Raw genomic sequence first — 20,969 nt, 5'->3', positions numbered from 1 at the left:
CTTAATTTGTTTTCCAAACCCTAGAAAGAAAGTGTGCTATGCAAGGGACGCCTGGGTGGTTCAGTCTGTTAAGCACCCGACTTCAGCTCAGATCATGATCTCAGAGTTAATAAGTTTGAGCCCTACTTTGGGCTCTGTGCTGACAGCTCGGAGCCTGAAGCCTGCTTCAGATTCTGTGTCTCCCTCTCTCTCTGCCCCTCTGCTGCTTACTCTCTCAAAAATAAACATTTAAAAAAAAAAAAAAAAAAAGTGTGCCACACAAGAACTTCCCCAGTACCAAGATCCACCATCCATGTTGAGCTCACTCTTTCTGGAGTAATACTTTTCATTGCAAATCAATAAATCCACATTTGATACACATAAATGTTATCCAGGTTAAAACTGGACAGCATCACTGGCCCAACAGCTCCTAGATCTGATGAATTTTGTTGGTATCTCTTGCCTCATTGTGAAACAAGACAGCAATACTCAACTCATGGAAGTTTAGTTCAATATGATTTTATTTAGAAATTTGCAAAGCTGAAGGAGGAACCCGATGTTTTGTTAAAAGAAAGCAATTTTCACAGTATATATTTAGCCATTTTAGCTCTGTTTTGAATAATAACAGAAAAGGAAGTTTCTGTTCAGTCCTCACTTCACACTCAGCCAGGTGCTTGAGATCTTATAGAAAGATAACACATTCCCTGGGCGGAAATCCTCTCACCCAGATGGACCACCCGTTTGTCCCCAGGCAAATACACGAGATCTTATTTTCACTGTTCTACACAAGGTTCTGAAAATCCTTAATTTTAAAGTTGAGAAAATGTGAAAGGATTCCTTAACTCATTGCCTGCAACAAACCCACCTACTTTTTAATTCTTGACAGTTACAAGTATAAAATACTTGAAATGTATAAGATGCTCCACATTTAATGGAACAACTTGAATATTAAAAAATTCGGTCAAGTAACATGCTTTCATGTCTTAAAATGTTACTTAATACAATGTTACTGAAACAAGATATGCAGCATTTTCTTGTACTTGGTGTTATAAACTCCTATTGACGATGGCTACTTGATGGTCAAAAAATAAATTAAAAAAAAGAGAAGAAACCATATACGCTGATATATAACAATGCCTGGAGGGAATGTCATGTTTTAAATTTTGTTACTGAAATTAAGCCTGGAAGAAGGAAAAAAAAGGTCTACAAAAGCAACACCCATGTTATTTTAAATGATGAGGTAGATTTTTTTCCTATGCAGTAAAGTGAACAAAAAACGCATACAACTTTCAAATCTTTAAAAAAAAAAAAAAAAACGAGTTCAGGTTATAGTCCCTTTCACAAACAAGACATTTGTAGACTAGGAGGTGGAGAGGTCATCCTCGAGCAGGCTCTGTACTTGGTATGGTACTCGGAGGTTCAACGATCAGTCTTGGATCAATCAACTCTCTCCAAAAAACAGTGATCTGAGGAAAGACACAAAACATTTGGTTTAGAGGCTTCATTTTGAGGTCATTTAGGTTTCAGTCGATTAAAAACTTCAGTCAAGTATATTTCCATTTGTGCAGAATGGTTGAAGACCTGGAATGATGTGAGTCCCAGTAAGCTGAGTTCAATTAGGGCAGAAGAACTTGTTTACCTAGAAGGCAACTACACTTTACGTTAAACACATTTTACCCTTCTTTCATTTGGAGCAGGGGGTGGGGCGGGGCGCAGGGCAGTGGTTACAAAGGGGTCAGGGAGGTTTGCCCAACAAGACCCTGTGGCTAGGCGGCCCACGCACTCTTCTCGGGACTGCTGATGTTCCTCTGCGCAGCTCTACAGTCGCTCTCCTGTGCTGCCTAAAACCAGGAGCTGCTTCGCATCTCACCAAGAGCCAGCCAATGTGAACACTCGGCCCGTGTGGACGAATCACGAGGGCCATCTAGTGTCAAGGAGAGGTAATTACAGGCTCTGCTTCAGGCCTCGGTTTAATAGGCATAGAGAGGGGAAACTTCCAAGGTTTAATTTTCCAATGTAGTTTCCAAGAATACATTTCAACAAAAAAGCGCAGAAGCATACGTTGCCAATAAAGAAGTACAGGAGATGTGGCCAAATCTGCTGATCCTACCACAGACCCTAAAAATGTGTTTTGGGAATAAATCCCTAAGAGTGTCATCTATCCTAAAGACAAAGCAAAACAGTCTGGTTAGGGTTTCTACAAGTTTACATTTCAGGTAACATGTGAGTCTGCAATACTGAAAGCTACAGAATAATATCCATAACCTTTCAAATATAAACACCTTAAGAGGAAGCATTTTCTTAAATATAAATTCTAGTTAGTTTAATGCTAGCATAGCCTCATGAGCCAGCATTGCCTGCAACTCTGGAAATCTGGCTGCCTAAAAGCTAAACCATATACTTCTTAAAAGGGCAATTTAAGGATTTAAATGGAAGTCAAAAGACAGAACCATCATTTTCATGTCATTTTTCAAAACATCTAAGCTGGCATCAGTCAGAATCACAGTAATATTTGGGAGGTAGTAATGACTGCAAAGAGACACTATGGAGATTTCCAGGGGGGGCTGTTAATATCCCATTTCTTTTATCTAGGTGCTGGTGACACAGGTATGTTCATCTGTGATTATCGTTCAAGCTGTATACATATGTATAATTTTCTCAATGTATATATCAATAAAGGTTTTTAAATACAGTGTTCTTTTCTACTGAAACCCTTATGCAATTAAGATTTTAGACAACTCTATAACCTTAAATAAGACTTTGTTATTCGTGAATCTTGTCGTGTAGGCTCTTTGAGATCCGAGACGGTACCCTAACTTGGCACTTGGCACTGAACTCGCCACCCTGTAGGCAGACCAGAGATCCCAGGGCCTAGATCTTTTACAACTTTAATACAGGCAGTTCAGGCAGCTGCGATGTCACCTTCCAGACCACCAGAAACCGGAAGCTGCGATGTCATCTTCCAGACTACCAGCAACCAGTCGAGAGAGAATGGACGACCGAGCAATCCCAAGAAGAGAAGCGCGCCTACCCTCTTCTCCTGCGTCACAGCGTACTCCACTACCTCAGTTCCATTTTCGTTGTGATAAACCAAATCAAATTTCCCAGGTTCTTTCATGGCTGAAACCAGACGGTAGGAAGGAGAGACAGTAAGTCATTTCCCAGTAGTGAAAATGTTCCTCTACAGGGAATTTATATCATTAGAAAAACAACCACAAACAAATTGTCCATTGATGTGGAGGCTGGGTACGCACATGAAAGCATGGAGTGTTCAGTGACAGGAGACCCTCGGAAACACCCTGTAACAGCAGACGGGAGCCCCTGGGCCATTTGCCAGAGACCATCTTTCCTTCGTCAAAAAGAAATGAGCTCCATACACTGTTATTAGTACTCCCAGAAAAGAACGTGTGACCATTAGGTAACCCAACAGATACAGGACCTGTTTCAGCAGGTTAACGTGATATAAATTCTGCAAAATTTGTGTATTTTGCTCCGTCCTCAGAAATTAAACGTGCTTACTACTTGGTAATACAGCAATCCTCGCGTTGCATGGTAGTGTGGGACCATAAAAATGACCATCCAGGCTGACATCATGCAAAACTACCTGAATAATCAATGGAAAAATTATGATTGTCTCATGACCTTTAAAAACTATCAGAACATTAAAATTACTGTACAGAGAGATGAAAATAGTAAAACTAGCATTTATGTAGTACACTGTAATCTGAGACATCAAAAAGACCGAGAACTAGTGTTCTATTTCTTTGTAAGAAACTTATCAGGCGAAAGAAAAGAAAAAGGAAAAGAAAAGGAAACTTATCAAGGGTGGCTTGAACAGTGCTGGCCTTCCTGTCGCATAACAACAACACAGAGAATCTTTACACTTTATGGAACTTGCAGACACCTTTCTAAGCGTGGATCAGCTTTCAGTATTTTTTCCTTTGAGATCTTGACATCATCGTGAAATAACTCTTGGAGCTTCTTTGTTTCTGTTTTGCAATTGTGTGATGTTTTTGCTGATGCCACCTCCGGGACCTCTTTATCCCTGTCATCACCACTACCTTCTTCCTTTATGTCAAGCTCACATAAACTGCAGTTCCAACATCCCCACAGTTAGTGGTTTCTTCTAACTCCACAAGTTTAAACTTCACTTGGGTGTCACCTCCAGAACTATCACTTTTTGTTTCTTTGTTGTACTTTCATCTCTGTCGACCAATTCCCTACCTCCATTATCCATTTTTGTAAGATGCCCTGTGGGTCTATCACTGAGATTGTACAAGGAGACAGCACAGCCTCATGCGATGCTGCGTGTATGGGAACTGAGTAACAGCTGCACGGTGACTTATCACCAGGAGACTTGGAAGGACGTGACATGACTGGTCACCGATCATGATGGGCATCTGTTATTTACGTAGTGATCCGTGGACTGAAGAATTAGCAGAACTTTGTGCCACTAGTCAGTTAACAGGTAACATATCTAATGTCTTTGGGAACTGGTGTTATTTAACTAAACCATGGTAACTAAAGTTCCTATATATCAGAACCATGCAAAGCGAGGACTACCTGTATTTCCACCAGTGAGCAGATAAAAGACACTTCTTGATGCCCCAAAGAAGAAAAGTTCTAATTGGATGTTATCACTGTCAATCACCTGACAAGCAGTGATCAGGCTGTGTCGTGGAATCTGACCATGGACAAATTTCTTTGCCCACCATTCCTAGGAAGAGAGATTTCCTCAAATAAAACCTAATGAGAAGAAAGCTGGAAAACCAATTTAAGTTATATCTAATCATTTACTTAACATTATAAAGGGACTTCGTTGGAAAACCATGTTAACTGATTACTGTGTACGGGAGTTTTGAATCTTTTACTCATTACATTATTTAAACACAAAGAGAATACAATTAATTGCCTTCGGGTCTGCTAAAGAAAAAGGGTCTCCCCTGATCTGTGGCCAGGGACCCCTACAACACAACCCAAGTGAAGCCACATACAGTAAAAGCTCTCTTATTCTCAGATTTTAGAACCAATAATGGGTGAGATGAATCAGGGATAAAGCAGGGAGCCATTTAAAATGATGTGTGAGAGTGTGCATGCACATATACTTTAGACATTCTATTTTGACTTAACACACTGAAGTATGCTCATTTGCCAATCTTTGGAGATAGACCTGAGAAGGTCTTAGGAGCCCACTGACTAGAGTTCTCTTTCTTTCATAAACCACATACTTAATGTATATCTGCAATTTCTACAATTTCCAGTTCTGAGTTCTTCTAAAGGGATACAGGAATGCAAACACTAGCAACGCAGCCTGAGTTCAGAATCTTCCTAGATTTTTACCAGATTCCTCCCAATCTCAAAGCAGATCCACCCACACGATTGAATAGTAAATTTCTTAGTTATACTCCTGGGTCGGCATTCAACTTGGGTTTCACAGAAATAATTCTTTTTGCAATCAATGTTCATTAGTTTATGCAGTTTTTATGAAACTGCATAATTACAGGAATAAGAACAACTTGCCTAACAGCTTTGTAAACAGATCCAACAATCCATAGTGGACACACACCTCCACTAGGGGGAGCTCGGGTCTCCTGGGCTGCTCTGTGAGGACAGGGATAGTGGACAGTTACTCCCAGAGGCCAAGCAAGAGAGCAGCTCCTGTGTGTAAAAGCTATTTAGAAACCAATGTAGATATAAAGAGACTAAATTTTCGAATTCTTTTCTACAAGACTCACCAGGTAAGGATGAAAGAATTTCTATATCTACTTGCTGGGTGTCTGGATTGTGGCTTAGTATTTTTCCTTCCTTTCAAAAATAAAAGTCCAAGTCAAAAACCAGCAGGTGAAACACTGGAATATACTAAAACCACTGAATCATACACTTTAAAATGGTTAAAATGGTAAATTTTACATTACATAAATTTTATCTCAATATGAAAACTTTTTTTCTTTAATAAATCAATATGTAGGAGAAATAAAACTCCCACACACCAAGCCAATATTTCCCCTGAATCTAAATCATTCCAGGGTCGGGTACCACACAACTAGGCACGGCCCCTATAGCCCAAAGTCTGCTAATTATTCAAATGAGCCAATCCTAAACTGCTTCCCCCATCCCGCCTGGCCTATCCCAAGGAAACCCCAATAAAGGCCCTGCCCAGGCTTTCTCTTCACTCCTGTCTCTGCCTCTGGATGACACCCTGGTGCTTTCCTCCGGGGTCCTGCATGGCGTGGCATTCCCCCTCCCTCGGGAAACGTAAGTAATAAATTCTTCTTTCATTGCACTGACTTCTGTGGCATCACTCAGCCACCTTCATCAATTAAAATCCCACAGGTAGGTACGTACACGTGAGACAGGGTTGAGCGTGGAGGAGACTACATCCTTTGAAGACAGATTTAACTTTTGAAGACAAGCTTCAGGAATAAAGCTAGTGATCAAGCTAGATAACAGCACTTGAGGTCAAGGCAAAAAAAAACCGGTACTGACTTTCACTTTCCAAATGGTTTTGAAAATCATTTCCAGAAAGTTCTAAATACCGGGAAAGTAAAAAAATAGCTTTCCAGGGTAAGAACTGTGATGACCAACATATATTTAATATGCATTAAAAATAATCAGAATCAGGGTGTCTGGGTAGCTCAGTTGGTTGAGCGTCCAACTCTTGATTTCAGCTCAGGTTGTGATCCCATGGTCATGGGATCAAGCCCTGTGTTGGGCTCTGTGCTGAGCGTGGAGCCTGCTTAAGATTCTCCCCCAAGGCCCTTTTTATTCTGTCCCTCTCCCCCACTCATGCACTTTCTCTCTGAAATAAAAAACCAATAATGGGCCGCGTGGGTGGCTCAGTCGGTTGAGTGCCTGACTTTGGCTCAGGTCATGATCTCACAGTTCATGAGTTTGAGCCCCGCGTCAGGCTCTGTGCTGACAGCTCAGAGCCTGGAGCCTGCTTCGGATTCTGTGTCTCCCTCTCTCTTGTCCCTCCCTCGCTCATGCTCTGTCTCTGTCTCTCAAAAATAAAATAAAAAACATTAAAAAAAATTTTTTTAATAAAAAACCAATAATAAAAATAAAAAATAAAAAAATCAGTATCATCTAGAATCATAGTTTGTAGAGGTTGTAGAACATACCAATTCTATATTTCTATCTTGTAGTACATCACAGAATTAAAGTAATTATCTATGGTAAGGTGATAAAACATCCTGGTTTGCCCAACAAGTCCATTTACATTTCCTTCCAGGATAATTATTAATATAATATTAACCCTTTTCATGCACAAGTATCCTGCTTTAGATGACAAATTATATGTCACCTATATAAAGGGGTCAAGATGAAAAATGTGATAAAATACCAGTTACCCAGAACTGACCTACCTTCTAGCCTACTTTTGAGGAAAGGTTCTTACCAAGATTTTAAAAATCTTTCAAGGTTTAAAAAAAGTCTTCCAAGGTATCAACTCATTTTTTAAATGGACTTATATTCCGTATATTACATAAAAATTAAAAAATGTGCATTTTAACAAAGTTTTCTTTTTTTTTTTTAATGTATTCATTTTTGAGAGAGAGACAGAGCACAAGCAGGAGAGGGGCAGAGGGAGAGAGAGACAGAATCCGAAGCAGGCTCCAGGCTCTGAGCTGTCAGCACAGAGCCCGACGCGGGGCTCAAACTCATGAACTGTGAGATCATGACCCGAGCCAAAGTCAGGCGCTCAACAGACTGAGCCACCCAGGCACCCCTTTAACAAAGTTTTCAACAAAATTTTGAATGGATGAAAAAAGGAAGGGAACATGTAATTCTGTAATCCCACTGATGGGGTCAAACTTTTACTGAATTGTGATAAAGCTCATGCTAATGTGAAGTCCCATACGCGTGTTAAGTGAATAAATTACAGGGACAGTACTCGTGAATTACCTGTGGTGAAGAGATAATATAAAAGGGGCCATGTTAGACCATAAGAATCTGCAGTAAATCACAATTATATAAAAGAGATTCCTATGATGAAAGTAATCAAATTTTCTGGCTGAAAGCTATTTAGTATTTTCTTTCAAAGTTTAGGATCCTGGGAGAGTGGCATTCAAATAAGCTTGCTAAGCTGGTTGTCTAAGCTGGTTAGAAAAAAAAAAAAATGACTTTAAAAGAATTAAACTTGTCATTATTCTACATTCTTCCCCAGATGTAAGGAAAATAACACTGGGGGCTCCACAGTGATACTGTTAAAAAGTTTACATTTTGATAATGCTCCCATTTTCTACAACATTATATACTGAAAAAAAATCAAAATTATCCATATTAGCAGTATTAAATATGACTTTAGCTTGTTTAATATACTGACACTTAGTTATTTTTAAATAAAAAGCCTTACCTTGTAGTCAGAGACATCAGGAGAATAATCGGATGTCAGCTCCAAAAGCTAAAAAAGAAGAAAGAGCCCACAAATACACAAGCCCCGCAGTTCCTCTCCCCTGCCCCCAAGAAAACATGCAGTGGCGGGGTGCCCACTCCACCATTCTGGGAGCCCTGCCATGACCTGCGGCGAGACAGAAGTTCCAGTGGGAGAGGTTTCTTCGGTTTGGGGTGGAGAGGGGTTGGTGCTATGCAGAGCCTTTCTTAACTGAGCGCTTGCTAGGTTCCACACACCAAGCTCAGCCATTTTTATTCATTCAGAAAACCATAAGTAGGTACCCACTACATGCTAGGCACAGGACAGATATGATCTGGAAAGGGTCTAGTACATACACATATATAATCCTGACCTGCCAATGAGTAAGTTTATTTGGAGGGAGAAGAATCTTTTTGGTGGTAATTGTTGTTTTAAAATGTACCTTAAATGCAATCTTTTCTCCAACTTGTGGGGCAGCTGCTAACAGCGGTAACAAACTGTAGTCCTTGTGTGTCTCTACCGGATTCTGAAAGACAGCATGAGTCACGTGACTTTGTTACTGGTGACAAAAGTGAAGCCGTGACATCAACTGCAGACACACCCCACGGGCCTAGCGGAAGAAGAGCACTCACGATAAATAATACTTGCCTGGATAATAGTAGAGGAGTTTGTTACCATTTCATTTAGTTGCTGGTGCTTCTGATACTCAGGGTTTCTATTTAACACAAAGGAAACAGCTTGCCCTCGGCCCCGGCCTCTCCCCCGCACACCCCGACCCCTAGCTCCCTTCCAAGAAAGAAGGTCCTCTCCTCTCCCCCAGCCTCTTCCCAAACTGGTGGGGAGAGTCACGTTGGGAGGGGGCCCGGGAGGAGCCTGTCTGGCACCGTTTGCGTCCGAGAGCTTCCACCCGGCAGCGTGTGGGGTCTGCGCGCACGGCCCCGGGCCTGGACAGCCTCTTCCTGCAAAGAGGCCTACAGGCTTTAAGAAACCCGCAGCGCGCTCCGGGGCGCTCTTTGACACCGTGCACTGGTCGTCCGACTCCGAGCTGGAGTCCGAACTGGAAGATGATGCTCTGGTCGTCTTGCACTTGACGGCCGCACAGGTGAAGCCAGTTTTGGCAGCCACTTTGTTTGCAGTCGTGTTTTTTCTCGAGGGCCCTTCCTTTGATAACTCAGTTGATGTTTTCTCTGAGGAATTTCTGACCTCCAAGAGGACATTGCTGACACCATCACTGGTGGACTCATGAGAAGACTCGGACTCTGAGGAGAAAATGGGGCTGTCTTTTGGACAGATGCCCGCACCGCCTTTCCTTTTGGCTTTGACAAGGTTGTTCCTAGCAGGTGAGCTTTTCAGAGGACCACAGTTCGAGATGGCCCAGTCCTTCACCGTCTGTGCTTTAGAAGACCTGGAGTTCTTGGTCTGCCTTTTAAGTTCGCATTTCTCCTTCCTCTTTGGTGACTTTCTTTTGGTTTCTTCGTCATCACCATCCACTACACCACACATGGCTTTGTTTTTCCTCTTGCCCTTTCTCCTCATACTCTGATCTGTGGCAGCTTTAGGTTCTAGATCCAAGGTCTTCCCATTGCTACTGTTCTCTTGCCTCTTCCAATGTTTCTTTGAATTTCTGTAATCTAGTTCGGTTTCTTCACCCTCCTCCAACTTAAATGCCCTCTTCTTTGCTTTTCTGGGTAATAAATGACTATCGTCACCATTCTTGACTGTTACAGTATTCTCCGCAGTTTCTCTCTCTTCTAATTTAACTCTAGCAAAACAACAAGAGAGAAAGCTACAGTGAGTCATTCACAGGCATGTCTCTGGGACACAGTTAGATACCAGGATGGCCACACACTATACCTGTCATCAGTCAATGAAAAAATGTCAAGTAACTTCAGGACAAAAGACTCTTTTTGACAAAATGGTCTATATGGCATCCCTTAGAGTCAACTTTGAAGTGACGAGTTTTATTTACTGAATATCTACTGCATCCCAAGCATTTTCTAGACATTTTCCCTAATCAAATGCCACCATGAAGTAGGTATGCTTCATTTTAAGACAGATTACAGAACTGCAGTTCAGATAAGTAACCCACCCAAAGTCCACAGCTCATAGGCAGCAGAGATGGGATTCAAACCTCAGTCTGTCTAACTTCAAAGTTCACAATCTCTCCACTCTATTATGCCGCCTACCCCAAATGGTGATACTGCAGAGTACCCACTCTTCTTTTTATTTTTTAAATGTTTATTTATTTTGAGAGAGAGAAGCATGCACGTGCATGGAGTGGGGTAGGGGCACAAACCGTGGGATCATGACCTGAGCCAAAATCAAGAGTCGGACGTTTAACCAACTTAAATTGTATTAAAAATAAAAATTTTTATTTTTAAATGTGGGCTGCTTTTTCTTAAAATCAGACTTCATTTTTATTTTGTTGAAATTTAGGAAAACCTTCTAACAATTTATGTTCTCTGGGACAGTGACAGCCATCACAAAATTCCTTGACATTCTGTGATTATTAATTTTACGTGTCACCTTGACTGGGCCATGACAGCCCAGATATTTGGTTAAACATCATTCTGGGTTTGTCTGTGAGGATATTTCTAGATGAGATTAGTATTTGAATGGGTAGACTAATGCCTTGGTGGCTCAGTCAGTTAAGCACCTGCCTTCCGCTCAGGTCGTGATCTCACGGTTCATGGATTCAATCCCCTCGTTGGGCTCTGTGCTCTGGGCTCAGAGTCTGGAGCCTGCTGCGGATTCTGTGTGTCCCTCTCTCTCTGCCCCTCCCCCACTCATGCTCTGTCTCTCTCTGTCTCAAAAATAAAAAAACATTAAAGAAAAAAATTTTTGAATGGGTACACTAAGTCCAGCAGATGGCCCACCCCAATGTGAGTGGGTCTGACCCAATCCATTGAAGGTCTGAACAGAATTCCCTCTCTCTGCCCAACTGTCTGAGCTGGGACCTCAGCCTGCTCCCGCCTTCAGACTCACACTAGAGCTGGAACTTACACCATCGACTCCCCTGGATCTCAGGCCTTTGGACTTGGACTGGAACTTTATCATCGGTTCTCTTAGGTCTCTGGCTTGCCAATTGTGAATCTTGGGACCGCTCAGCCTCTCTAATCTCATGAGCCAATTCCTTATAACAGATTCATATCTCTATGTATTTATCATTTCCTATTGCTTCCGGTTCTCTGAAGAACCCTAACACACATTTCATCCAAAATGATTACAGTAAAGGAGCTCTGTTGCTCCATGGCCTGGCAACAGCTACCTCTAATATGTGCAGTCCAATGACAGAGAGCCTAGAGTGTCCCCAGTGTCAAGTTCATAGCGGGTGCTCAAAATCGTCTGCTAAAAACAGGCAATATATTAATATGTTTATATCCAGCTATATATTTCATCAATTTTTTTTAGTAACCAGTGAAAGATGTATAATCATATTTGAAAATAAAGTATAATTGGTGAATAAGAATATATAAGCATTCTTTAAATTCTTTTAAGGGACTGTAATACCAGTGGATTTATCTCAGTGTGGCAGGTGAAAAAACCCTCAATTATTCTTCAGAATACACAGATACACAGACACATACAAAGCAAAGTCAAAGCTACTGATATCAGGATAAAGAGAAAAAAAAGTATGAATGATCAGAGATTTAGATTATAAAAACACATCATCTTCTACTCCCAGGATGGACTTTAGCATCTAGCAGCAAGGAAGTGATTCTTAAATGGGCAAAAACTAGCTGAAAATCCTATGACTCTAAGAACAACTGGGGAACTTGTAAGAATAATGGACATTCTTGATTAATTTGTTTTACTATGTAGCAATGCTATGATTCAAGGTTCAATTCTAAGGCAACCAATTAGGACTGAATTTTCCATCAAACTTTGAAAATGGTTGCAAGACTCTGTTCAGTCATTGCGGTTTATTAAATCACTGGAACCCGGCACCTGCTGCCTTTCAGAGGAGCCTGCAAGACCCTCAGGCTTACAAAAGCAGCCCTTGGCATCACCTTACCCATTCTGAAGACAGTGAATCTGTGGATTCTGATATGAAGGTATGACCTATGACTGCTGCCGCCTTATTCACTATCTGTGATTACTGAGGAGAATCATTTCTGTTGGGAACATAGTAAGGTTGAGGAACAAAATGCCATCCAGAGAGTAAGAAATGGTTCACCTGGGTCTGCCAAGTTACCAACCAATTCCTTTCAGGGTATGCACTTTCCCTGACAATGTCCTTCATTTCTTTAGTTGGATCACAGACAACAAACATAGCTGTACTTGTACAAAGAGAAGTGAATTACCTATGTAATTAGCAGTGAAAGAGATTTAATTCCAAGAAATTTCTAAAACAGACTCTCCAGTGTTCATGCAAATTCTGTAGGGCAAGCCAGGTGATATTATCAAAATGCAAGATGCTCCTTTTTTTTTTTTAAGATTTATTTACTTCAGTAATCTCTACACCCCCTGTGGGGCTTGAACTCAGACCCCGGGATCAAAAGTCACATGCTCTTGGGGCGCCTGGGTGGCTCAGTCGGTTGAGCAGCCGACTTCGGCTCAGGTCACGATCTCGCGGTCCATGAGTTCGAGCCCCGCGTCAGGCTCTGTGCTGACAGCTCAGAGCCTGGAGCCTGTTTCGGATTCTGTGTCTCCCTCTCTCTGACCCTCCCCCATTCATGCTCTGTCTCTCTATGTCTCGGAAATGAATAAATGCTAAAAAATAAATAATAATAATAATAAAAAAAAGTCACATGCTCTTTAGACTGAGCCAGCCACGTGCCCCAAGGTGCTTCCTTTAAATGTGCAATTTATTTTCTTTCTTTTAATGTTTATTTATGCGGGGGGGGGGGGGGGGGATGGGCAGAGAGAGGGAGACAGAGTATCTGAAACTGGCTCTGTGCTGATAGCAGTGAGCCCGATGTGGTGCTCGAACTCACAAACCACAAGATCATGACCTAAGCCGAAGTCGGACGCTCAATCGACTGAGCCACCCAGGCGCCCCTAAATGTGCAACTTCACTTCTAGGATTCGATCACACAGAAATATAGGCACGTCCAACTGCATAGCCTGACCCCCACACCCACTGTGGGCCACCCACTTTTGGCCCAAGCGATTGGATTCAAATCCTTGTTCTGCCACTTTAAATTTAAAATAGTATCTCAACCTTTCTCATTTGTAAAAATGAGGATAGTAATAATAATTTTAATACTCAGATGAGCTATCATGTATATTTAGGGCAGTGCCAGACTCAGAGCAAGTACTATCCAAACGTTAACTCTAATTTTTGTTAATACAATAAATGTTGTTAGTCCTCCCAGGGAAGGAGTTAGTGGGCTTTAATGAATTTGTCCCATCAAACGGAGATGAAATTCAACAAGGAGAGTAAAAAGGTAGAGCTGCACTCTCTTTGGGTCCCCTCTGTTCCCTGCAGTCTCCCTCCCATCTGGCTGTGGCATTTTCACCTTCAGAGAGGTAAAGTTACTGGACCAAGGGAACACAACTGATGAGTCAAGACGCACACCCAGGGTTCTGACTCCCGACCTTGAATTCTTAATCACATTGCTGTCTTCCTTTTCACACGATACTGAAAAAAAGTAACTCCTATATTGTTGGTATAAAGACAGACCTGTGCAACTTTTCTGGAGGCTAATTTGACAGTACTTACCAAATTTTAAAATTTGACCAACAAGTACCTCTTCTGGGAATGCATCCGGCTGAATCACTGCCCAAGCACACACAGACATGCAAGAATGCTCACTACAGCAATGTTTACCAGTGGAAACCAGAAAACAACTACCATGGGGAGTGCCTGGCTGACTCAGTTGGTAGAACATGTGACTCTTGATCTCAGGGTTGTGAATTTGAGCCCCACGTAGAGATTACTTAAAAATAAAATCTTAAGAAACAAAAACAAAACAAAAAACCTGCCATGGTCGAAATGCTGGTGTCCCCACAAAATCCATGTTGAAATCCTAACCACCAACGTGATGGAATTAGGAAGTGGGGACTTTGGAAGCTGCTTAGGCCATGAGCGTGGACCCCTCATGAATCAGATTAGTGCTCGTACACAAGAGACCCTACAACACTTCCTAGTCCCGTCCACCACATGAGGACACAGTGAGAAGGTGCCATCTATGAACCAGAAAGGAAACCTCACTGGACACCAAATCTGCTGGCACCTTGATCTTGGACAGTCTCTGAACTGTAAGAAATTAATCTCCGTTGCTTTATTTTTCAATTTATTTTTAATTTTTTTTAACATTCATTATTTAGTTTTGAGACAGAGGGAGACAGAGTATGAACAGAGGAGGGTCCGAGAGAGAGGGAGACACAGAATCTGAAACAGGCTCCAGGCTCTGAGCTGTCAGCACAGAGCCCGACGCGGGGCTCGAACTCACGGACCACGAGATCATGACATGAGCCGAAGTCGGACGCTTAACCGACTGAGCCACCCAGGCACCCCTTTAATTTATTTTTTAAATTTTTTAGTGTTTATTTATTTTTGAGAGAGAGACAGGGACAGAGTGTGAGCAGGGAAGGGGCAGAGAGAGAGGGAGACACAGAATCCGAAGCAGGCTCCAGGCTCTGAGCTGTCAGCACAGAGCCGGATGCAGGGCTCAAACTCGGGAACTGTGAGATTATGACCTGAGCTGAAGTCGGACACTTAGCTGACTGAGCCACCCAGGTGCCAATTTCTGTTGTTTATAAACTACCCAGATTATGGTATTTTTATTATAACAGCCCAAATGAACTAAGATAACAACCTAAAATGTCCATTAGTAAGAAATTGGTTAAATAAATTTAAGGCATGTAAAAGAATACTATGTGGCATTTAAGAAACATTGTTTTTACATTTATTTATTTTTGAGAGACAGAGACAGAGTGTGAACAGGGGAGGGGCAGAAAGAGAAGGAGACACAGAATCCGAAGCAGGCTCCAGGCTCTGAGCTGTCAGCACAGAGCCCGACCCGGGGCTCAAACCCATGAACCGTGAGATCATGACCTGATCTGAAGTCGGACGCTCACCTGACTGAGCCACCCAGGCACCCCTACTATGTGGCATTTAAAAAGAAGCATGTAGGGGCACCTGAGTGGCTCATAGGGTTCAGCATCCAACTCTTGATTTTGGCTCAGGTCATGATCCCAGGGTCATGGGATTGAGCCCTGCATCAGGCTCCACACTGAGCATGGAACCTGCTTAAGATTCGCCTTCTCTTTTCTCTCTCTCTCTCTCTCTCTCTCTCTCTCTCTCTCTCTCTCTCCTTCTGCCCCTCTCCCCAGCTCATGCACTCTCTCTTTAAAACAAAAAAATAAAATAAATTAAAAAAAGAATGATGTACATCACATACTATATACACTAAAATGAAAGATACCCAAGATATGTTAGGCAAAAAAGTGAGGTGCAGGGGTCCCTGGGTGGCTCAGTCAGTTGAGAGTCAGACTCTTAATTTTGGTTCAGGTCATGATCCCAGGGTCATGGGGTCAAGTCCTGCATCAAGATCTGTGCTCAGCACAGAACTTGCTTAAGATTCTTTCTCTCTCAGGGTGCCTGGGTGGCTCAGTCGGTTAAGCATCCAACTCTTGATTTCAGCTCAGGTCATGATCTCACGATTCATGAGTTCGAGCCCCTCAGGCTCCATGCTGGCAATGTGGAGCCTGCTTGGGATTCTCTCTCTCCCACTCTCTGCCTTTCCCCAGCTCTCTCTCTGCCCCTCTCCCCCAATGGCACTCGCTCTGTCTCTCTAAAAAAAAAAAAAAAAAAAAAAAAAACCAGTCAGGTGCAGGACAACATGTATATTATAATGGCATGTGTATTTAAAAAGTATATGTTTGCGTGTGTATGAGAAAAAAATCTAGGAAGACAGACCCCAAACTTAACTGAGGATACTTCTAGAGAGTGGGGTAATACCGGAAAGAGTACGTGAGAAGATAAATAAGGGACTCTTTACCTTGAGCCATTTTAAAGTATAAATGTTTTTTCGTCTGTCAAAGCAGAAAAAGTCAGACTGTGGCCGCGTAAGAGAATGGGCCGTGAGGAAATGGCTGTGGCACACAAGTGAGGAGAAACCTCTCCAGCCTCATGGGATATCCACCACCTGGCTCACCTTTCCCCATTAGACTTTTCAGTACTCCCGGCAACCCCTCCAGAATCCTTCTGCGGCCAGACACATCTCTTCACCGAGTCAGGCTAGCTTTTGCCTCCACTAGTAATGGGCTACCCAACATTTCCATTTCCTACATGTCCTTCAAGGTGCTGCAAAATTCCCTGACCCCTTGTGTTTCACGAAGATCTCTCCCTTCTCCACTGTCTCCTGCGCTCAGCAACACAATCTAGTGTAATTATCCAGGCTGCCTGCCTGCATCACACAAGAAGGTAACATACAAAAACATGAAACTAGTTATCTTGGTCTACTCCAACAATATTAGGAACCTTTAAAAAAAAAGAGACTAGGCTTTCTTCTGCAGCTCTGGAGAAAGGTGAATCTGTTGGGGGAAGACAGAAATGATGGAAAACAGGAAACCACAAAAAACATATGAAATTTTTACAAATTGGGGCGCCTGGGTGGCTCAGTCGGTTGGGCGGCCGACTTCGGCTCAGGTCATGATCTCACAGTTCGTGGGTTCGAGCCCTGCGTCGGGCTCTGTGCTGACAACTCAGAGCCTGGAGCCTGTTTCGGATTCTGTGTCTCCCTCTCTCTCTCTGCCCCTCCCCTGTTCACGCTCTGTCTCTGTCTCAAGAATAAATAAACATTAAAAAAAAATTTTAAACAAAAATTTTTACAAATTCAATTTTTTTCCTAAGGTCTGCCCCATTAGCCACTGAAGCCAGCTACAGAGATATTTCTTACCATACACAGTTATGCATTTGAAGTGTTCAGGAGGAATTCGGCCTGCCACTGTGCTATGTTTATTTCTTATAAAAGCCATCATCATTTGCTTTTGACATTGTTCACTTCATTATACAGAGTGTAATTCCCAGGTGATTCATTACTTGAGGTATAATGCACTGCAGTTAGTGAGCAGCAAGTTAGTAATTCATTAGGTCAGAAAGTAAACTTCACAGGAGGGGATACAGTCCTTACAACCGTAACATTTAAGCAGTTCCTGAATTGCACAAATAATGGAAAGCTATTTCAGTGAATAAAAAGGAAAAAGAACTCTTTTTGAAATTTTAACTATTTCAAATTGTCTTTAGAAACGACTAAACGTTAGTAAATCACAGCATTCCCATTTTTAAGAGAGACACACACACAAAGAGGTAGTAATTGTTCCAAACTGAATTCCCTGATGTTCTGAAGAAATCTCATGAATCTGACATGCTCTAAGGAAAGAACATTCAACAAAGAGCAAGCAGAGGAAGCAGCCTGGTTCAAAACTCTAGAACTTTTTCGTTGTACCTGAAGTTTTAAAAAGAAGCCCTGAATAAATTAGTCTAAGATAAGAATCCAAACTGAAATGATCCTGTCTTACCATTTTATTGAGACAAATCAACCACACATGGGCAATTCATACCACAATGGCTCCTCGATACCCACCTCTGTGTCATTTTTAAATTTTATTTATTTATTTGGAGGGAGGGAGGGAGGGAGGGAGGGAGGGAGAGAGAGAGAGCGAGCAGGGAAAGGGCAAAGACAGAGGGAGAGAAAGAATCCCAAGTAGACTTTGCACTCTCAGCCCAGAGCCCTACTCAGAGCTGGACCTCACGACTGTAAGATCATGACTTGAGCAAAGATCAAGAGTCTGAGCTCAACTGACTAAGCTGCCCAGGCGCCCCCCTCAGTATCATTTTTTTTTTTTGATTTCCAAAAGCATATTTAAAACTATTTTATTTTCCAATTCACAACCCAAAAGGTCCCAAACACCTACTTAAATGAACCATAAAATACCCAGGTGAGGCAAGAATGACACCGTAAGTCTCAGGAGATCTGGCAGGAGCTTACTAAGGGTGGACAAACTGCACGCTTGGAAGAGAACATGACTGTTCTATTTGCCTGGGCGCCCTGCACCTGACCTTGCCAGCCGCCAGGGGAAGGCCAGGTCTCATGCACATCCGCATCGGGCGCATGTAACACAGTGTCTGGCTAAGAACGCGCTTGCTAAATCAAGGTTGCAAGAAGCACCCGCCCGGCCCGGGCACCAGATCACTGTCTTCCCAGGTTTGTCTACTAACCACTTGCCCCCGGAGCACTCCGGGAAGGATGCTCCTCCCAGTGCAGATTCCTGAGCCCCATCCCGGCCTAGACCAATCAGCATCCCTCCGGTGCACGAATGAGCAGCTTGACAGCCCCACCCCACGCCCACCCCCACTCCGCACCCCTCACCCACGCGCGGCCTCCAGAGGCCCGAGGCGCCCCGGGCGTGCGCAGGCGCGTCCCCGGCCCGCCGCCCACCCCGCCACCCCCAACCCCGCGCCTGGCCCACCTGAGGCAGTCGTTGTCTCGTACCAGGCGCGCGCTCTCGGCTGGGGGCAAAAGCCCCCCCTCCAAGTAGAGGCCCAGGATGGCCCCAGAACTGAAGCCGAAGCGCTGGCGGATGAGACTAATGAGATCCGTGACCACTCGGCATCTGTTCAAGTCGACGAGAAGCCAAAAGGCCGTGCAGTGAGGGGTAGCTGGAGGCGGATAATCAAATTGAAGCCGTAGCCTAACCGTCTCGGAGGCCGCCATCTTGCCCGTTGCTCAACGGAAGCCGAGAGACACCACAGGGCTACCGAGAGGCGTGCTCGGCGGCCCGCCCCCTGGGGCCTTTTAACGTGTGCCCTCTATTGGCTGCCAGTGGCTACTGCAGGCTCCCGTGACCCGCAAGAACGCGGAGTGGGGTTGATTCGATTCAATTTTGCTCATCGCTGGGGCTAGGGAAGGGCATAAGTGAAATAAATGCCTTCATTCCTTTCCCGCTGAGCTCTATGCAGGGTCGAAATTTAGGCAACTCTCTGGATAAACAAGCACTTCTCAGTCGTTGTCTTCTAAGATATTTGCTTATATATGGAAAAGAATTTCAAAAAAGCAGTTACTCCCAATACATTTGACAATTTTTTCGTTGGTAAAGAGTTGGAAAAGATGCATTTCCTGGTATATTGTAAATATACGTTTAAAATAAAACCACTTGTCACTCCTTTACATGTGCCTAGTGGAATTGAAAGACCTTATCGGTGTAATACCTACCACCCACCATCCATATTTTATTTTTATTTTTTTAATGTTTATTTTTGAGAGACACAGAGCGCAAGTGGAGGAGGGGCAGAGAGAGAGGGAGACAACAGAATCTGAAGCAGGCTTCAGGCTCTGAGCTGTCAGCACAGAGCCCAACCTGGGGCTGGAACTCATGAATCGCAAGATCATGACCTGAGCCTAAGTCAGATGCCCAACCGACTAAGCCACCCAGGTGCCCCATCCATATTTTAAAATATAAAAATAAGCCCCCTTATTAACCACTAGGTAAGTAAATCATAAAGTGTACATCATTCAAATTTCCATTCCATCCGTTCACATAGCATATTAATTCCTTTAGTTTTCATGACAAAGATGTGAATTATGAACTATTACTATTCCCATTTTGAAGATTTAAAAAAAGGGTTTAGATTAAGTAACTAATCCAAGGTTGCTGGACTAGTAAATGCTAATTATTTTGTAGTCAAAGGACACATTGAAAGAAATTTTTTTTGGTAAATTTTATTTTCTTGTAACCCTAATGCTGTAGATCTTCTGATTGAGTTATTATTACTGTTATGAATGGTACACAACTGATCAAAATAGCATAAAACATCACACATTTTGGTACATAATTATTAAACAGGGAAAATAAAATGGACATGGAAACATCTATTAACGAAATGGAGCTACCTTTTTTTTTATTTATTAGGTCAAGTCTTTCTGGATGAATATTGCTGAATGAGACAGGGCTCCACATTGATTCTAGATCGATTTTTTTGTTTTTATAGATGTAAAATCCTGAGAAAATTTGTTCATTTATATAAGTGGGTAAGAAGAAGGGCTTGGGGCGCCTGGGTGGCTCAGTTGGCTGAACGTCTGACTTGGGCTCAGGTCATGATCTCACTGTTCCTGAGTTCGAGCCCTGCATAGGGCTCTCTGCTGTCAGCACAGAGCCTGCTTTGGATCCTCTCTCTGCCCCTCCCCGACTCACACATGCATGCACTCTCTTTCCCCCCTCTCAGAAATAATAAATAAACATTAAAAAAAAAATAGAAGGCCTTATGTCGTTGGCAATGTCAGCCAGCTGTTTAAACTCCTTCCAAGTTACATGCTAAAGTTTCCTAGAGATCTTCCTTTAAAATTTTTTTTCAGGGGTACCTGGGCGGCTCAAGCCATTAAATTAAGCATCCACCTTCGGTCAGGTCATGATTTCGCGGTTGTGAGTTTGAGCCCTGCGTCAGGCTCTATGCTGACAGCTTCTCAGAGCCTGGAGCCTGCTCCAGATTCTGTTGTCTCCCTCTCTCTTTGCCCTTCCCCCACTCAAAATCTCTCTCTCTCTCTTTCTCAAAAATAAAGAAAAACACTTAAAAATTTTATTTTCAGTACTCCATCAGCCAACAATTCAATTATGTTGCATAATGTTAAAAACAAAGAATTGGGAATCACCTGACATCCAAAAGGAGCAT

At 42.8% G+C, this 20,969-nt stretch overlaps 1 protein-coding gene across 2 annotated transcripts; it reads right to left on the bottom strand.

Annotated features, from left to right (window-relative positions):
• Positions 1 to 482: 482 nt before the first annotated feature.
• COIL (coilin) lies at positions 483 to 19,052 on the bottom strand. Of its 2 annotated transcripts, XM_043583989.1 has the most exons (7): positions 18,773 to 19,052; positions 8,999 to 10,112; positions 8,793 to 8,876; positions 8,333 to 8,380; positions 5,715 to 5,784; positions 3,011 to 3,099; positions 483 to 1,445 (listed from the first exon to the last, which is right to left on the bottom strand). In XM_043583989.1, exons 1-7 carry the CDS (start codon positions 19,015 to 19,017, stop codon positions 1,356 to 1,358), a joined length of 1,740 nt encoding a protein of 579 aa, XP_043439924.1. In that variant the 5' UTR covers positions 19,018 to 19,052; the 3' UTR covers positions 483 to 1,355. The 2 variants fall into 2 exon arrangements, with proteins under 2 accessions (XP_043439924.1, XP_043439925.1); XM_043583990.1 differs by lacking the exon at positions 3,011 to 3,099.
• Between the last annotated feature and the right edge of the window lie 1,917 nt (positions 19,053 to 20,969).

Source organism: Prionailurus bengalensis, chromosome E1, assembly GCF_016509475.1.
Source record: "Prionailurus bengalensis isolate Pbe53 chromosome E1, Fcat_Pben_1.1_paternal_pri, whole genome shotgun sequence".
Classification (NCBI taxonomy): domain Eukaryota; kingdom Metazoa; phylum Chordata; class Mammalia; order Carnivora; family Felidae; genus Prionailurus; species Prionailurus bengalensis.
Note: the sequence above shows the minus strand (reverse complement) of the source record. Positions and strands in the feature narration are given on the sequence as shown.

Excerpts from the sequence above, each read along its gene's own strand:
- COIL (XM_043583989.1), bottom strand. The coding sequence starts at position 19,017 with ATGGCGGCCTCCGAGACGGTTAGGCTACGGCTTCAATTTGATTATCCG. Across the intron at positions 8,877-8,998 it reads ACTCCTCTACTATTATCCAG|AATCCGGTAGAGACACACAA; the intron begins GCAAGTATTATT and ends GCTGTCTTTCAG. Across the intron at positions 3,100-5,714 it reads AATTCTTTCATCCTTACCTG|CCATGAAAGAACCTGGGAAA; the intron begins GTGAGTCTTGTA and ends GTCTGGTTTCAG.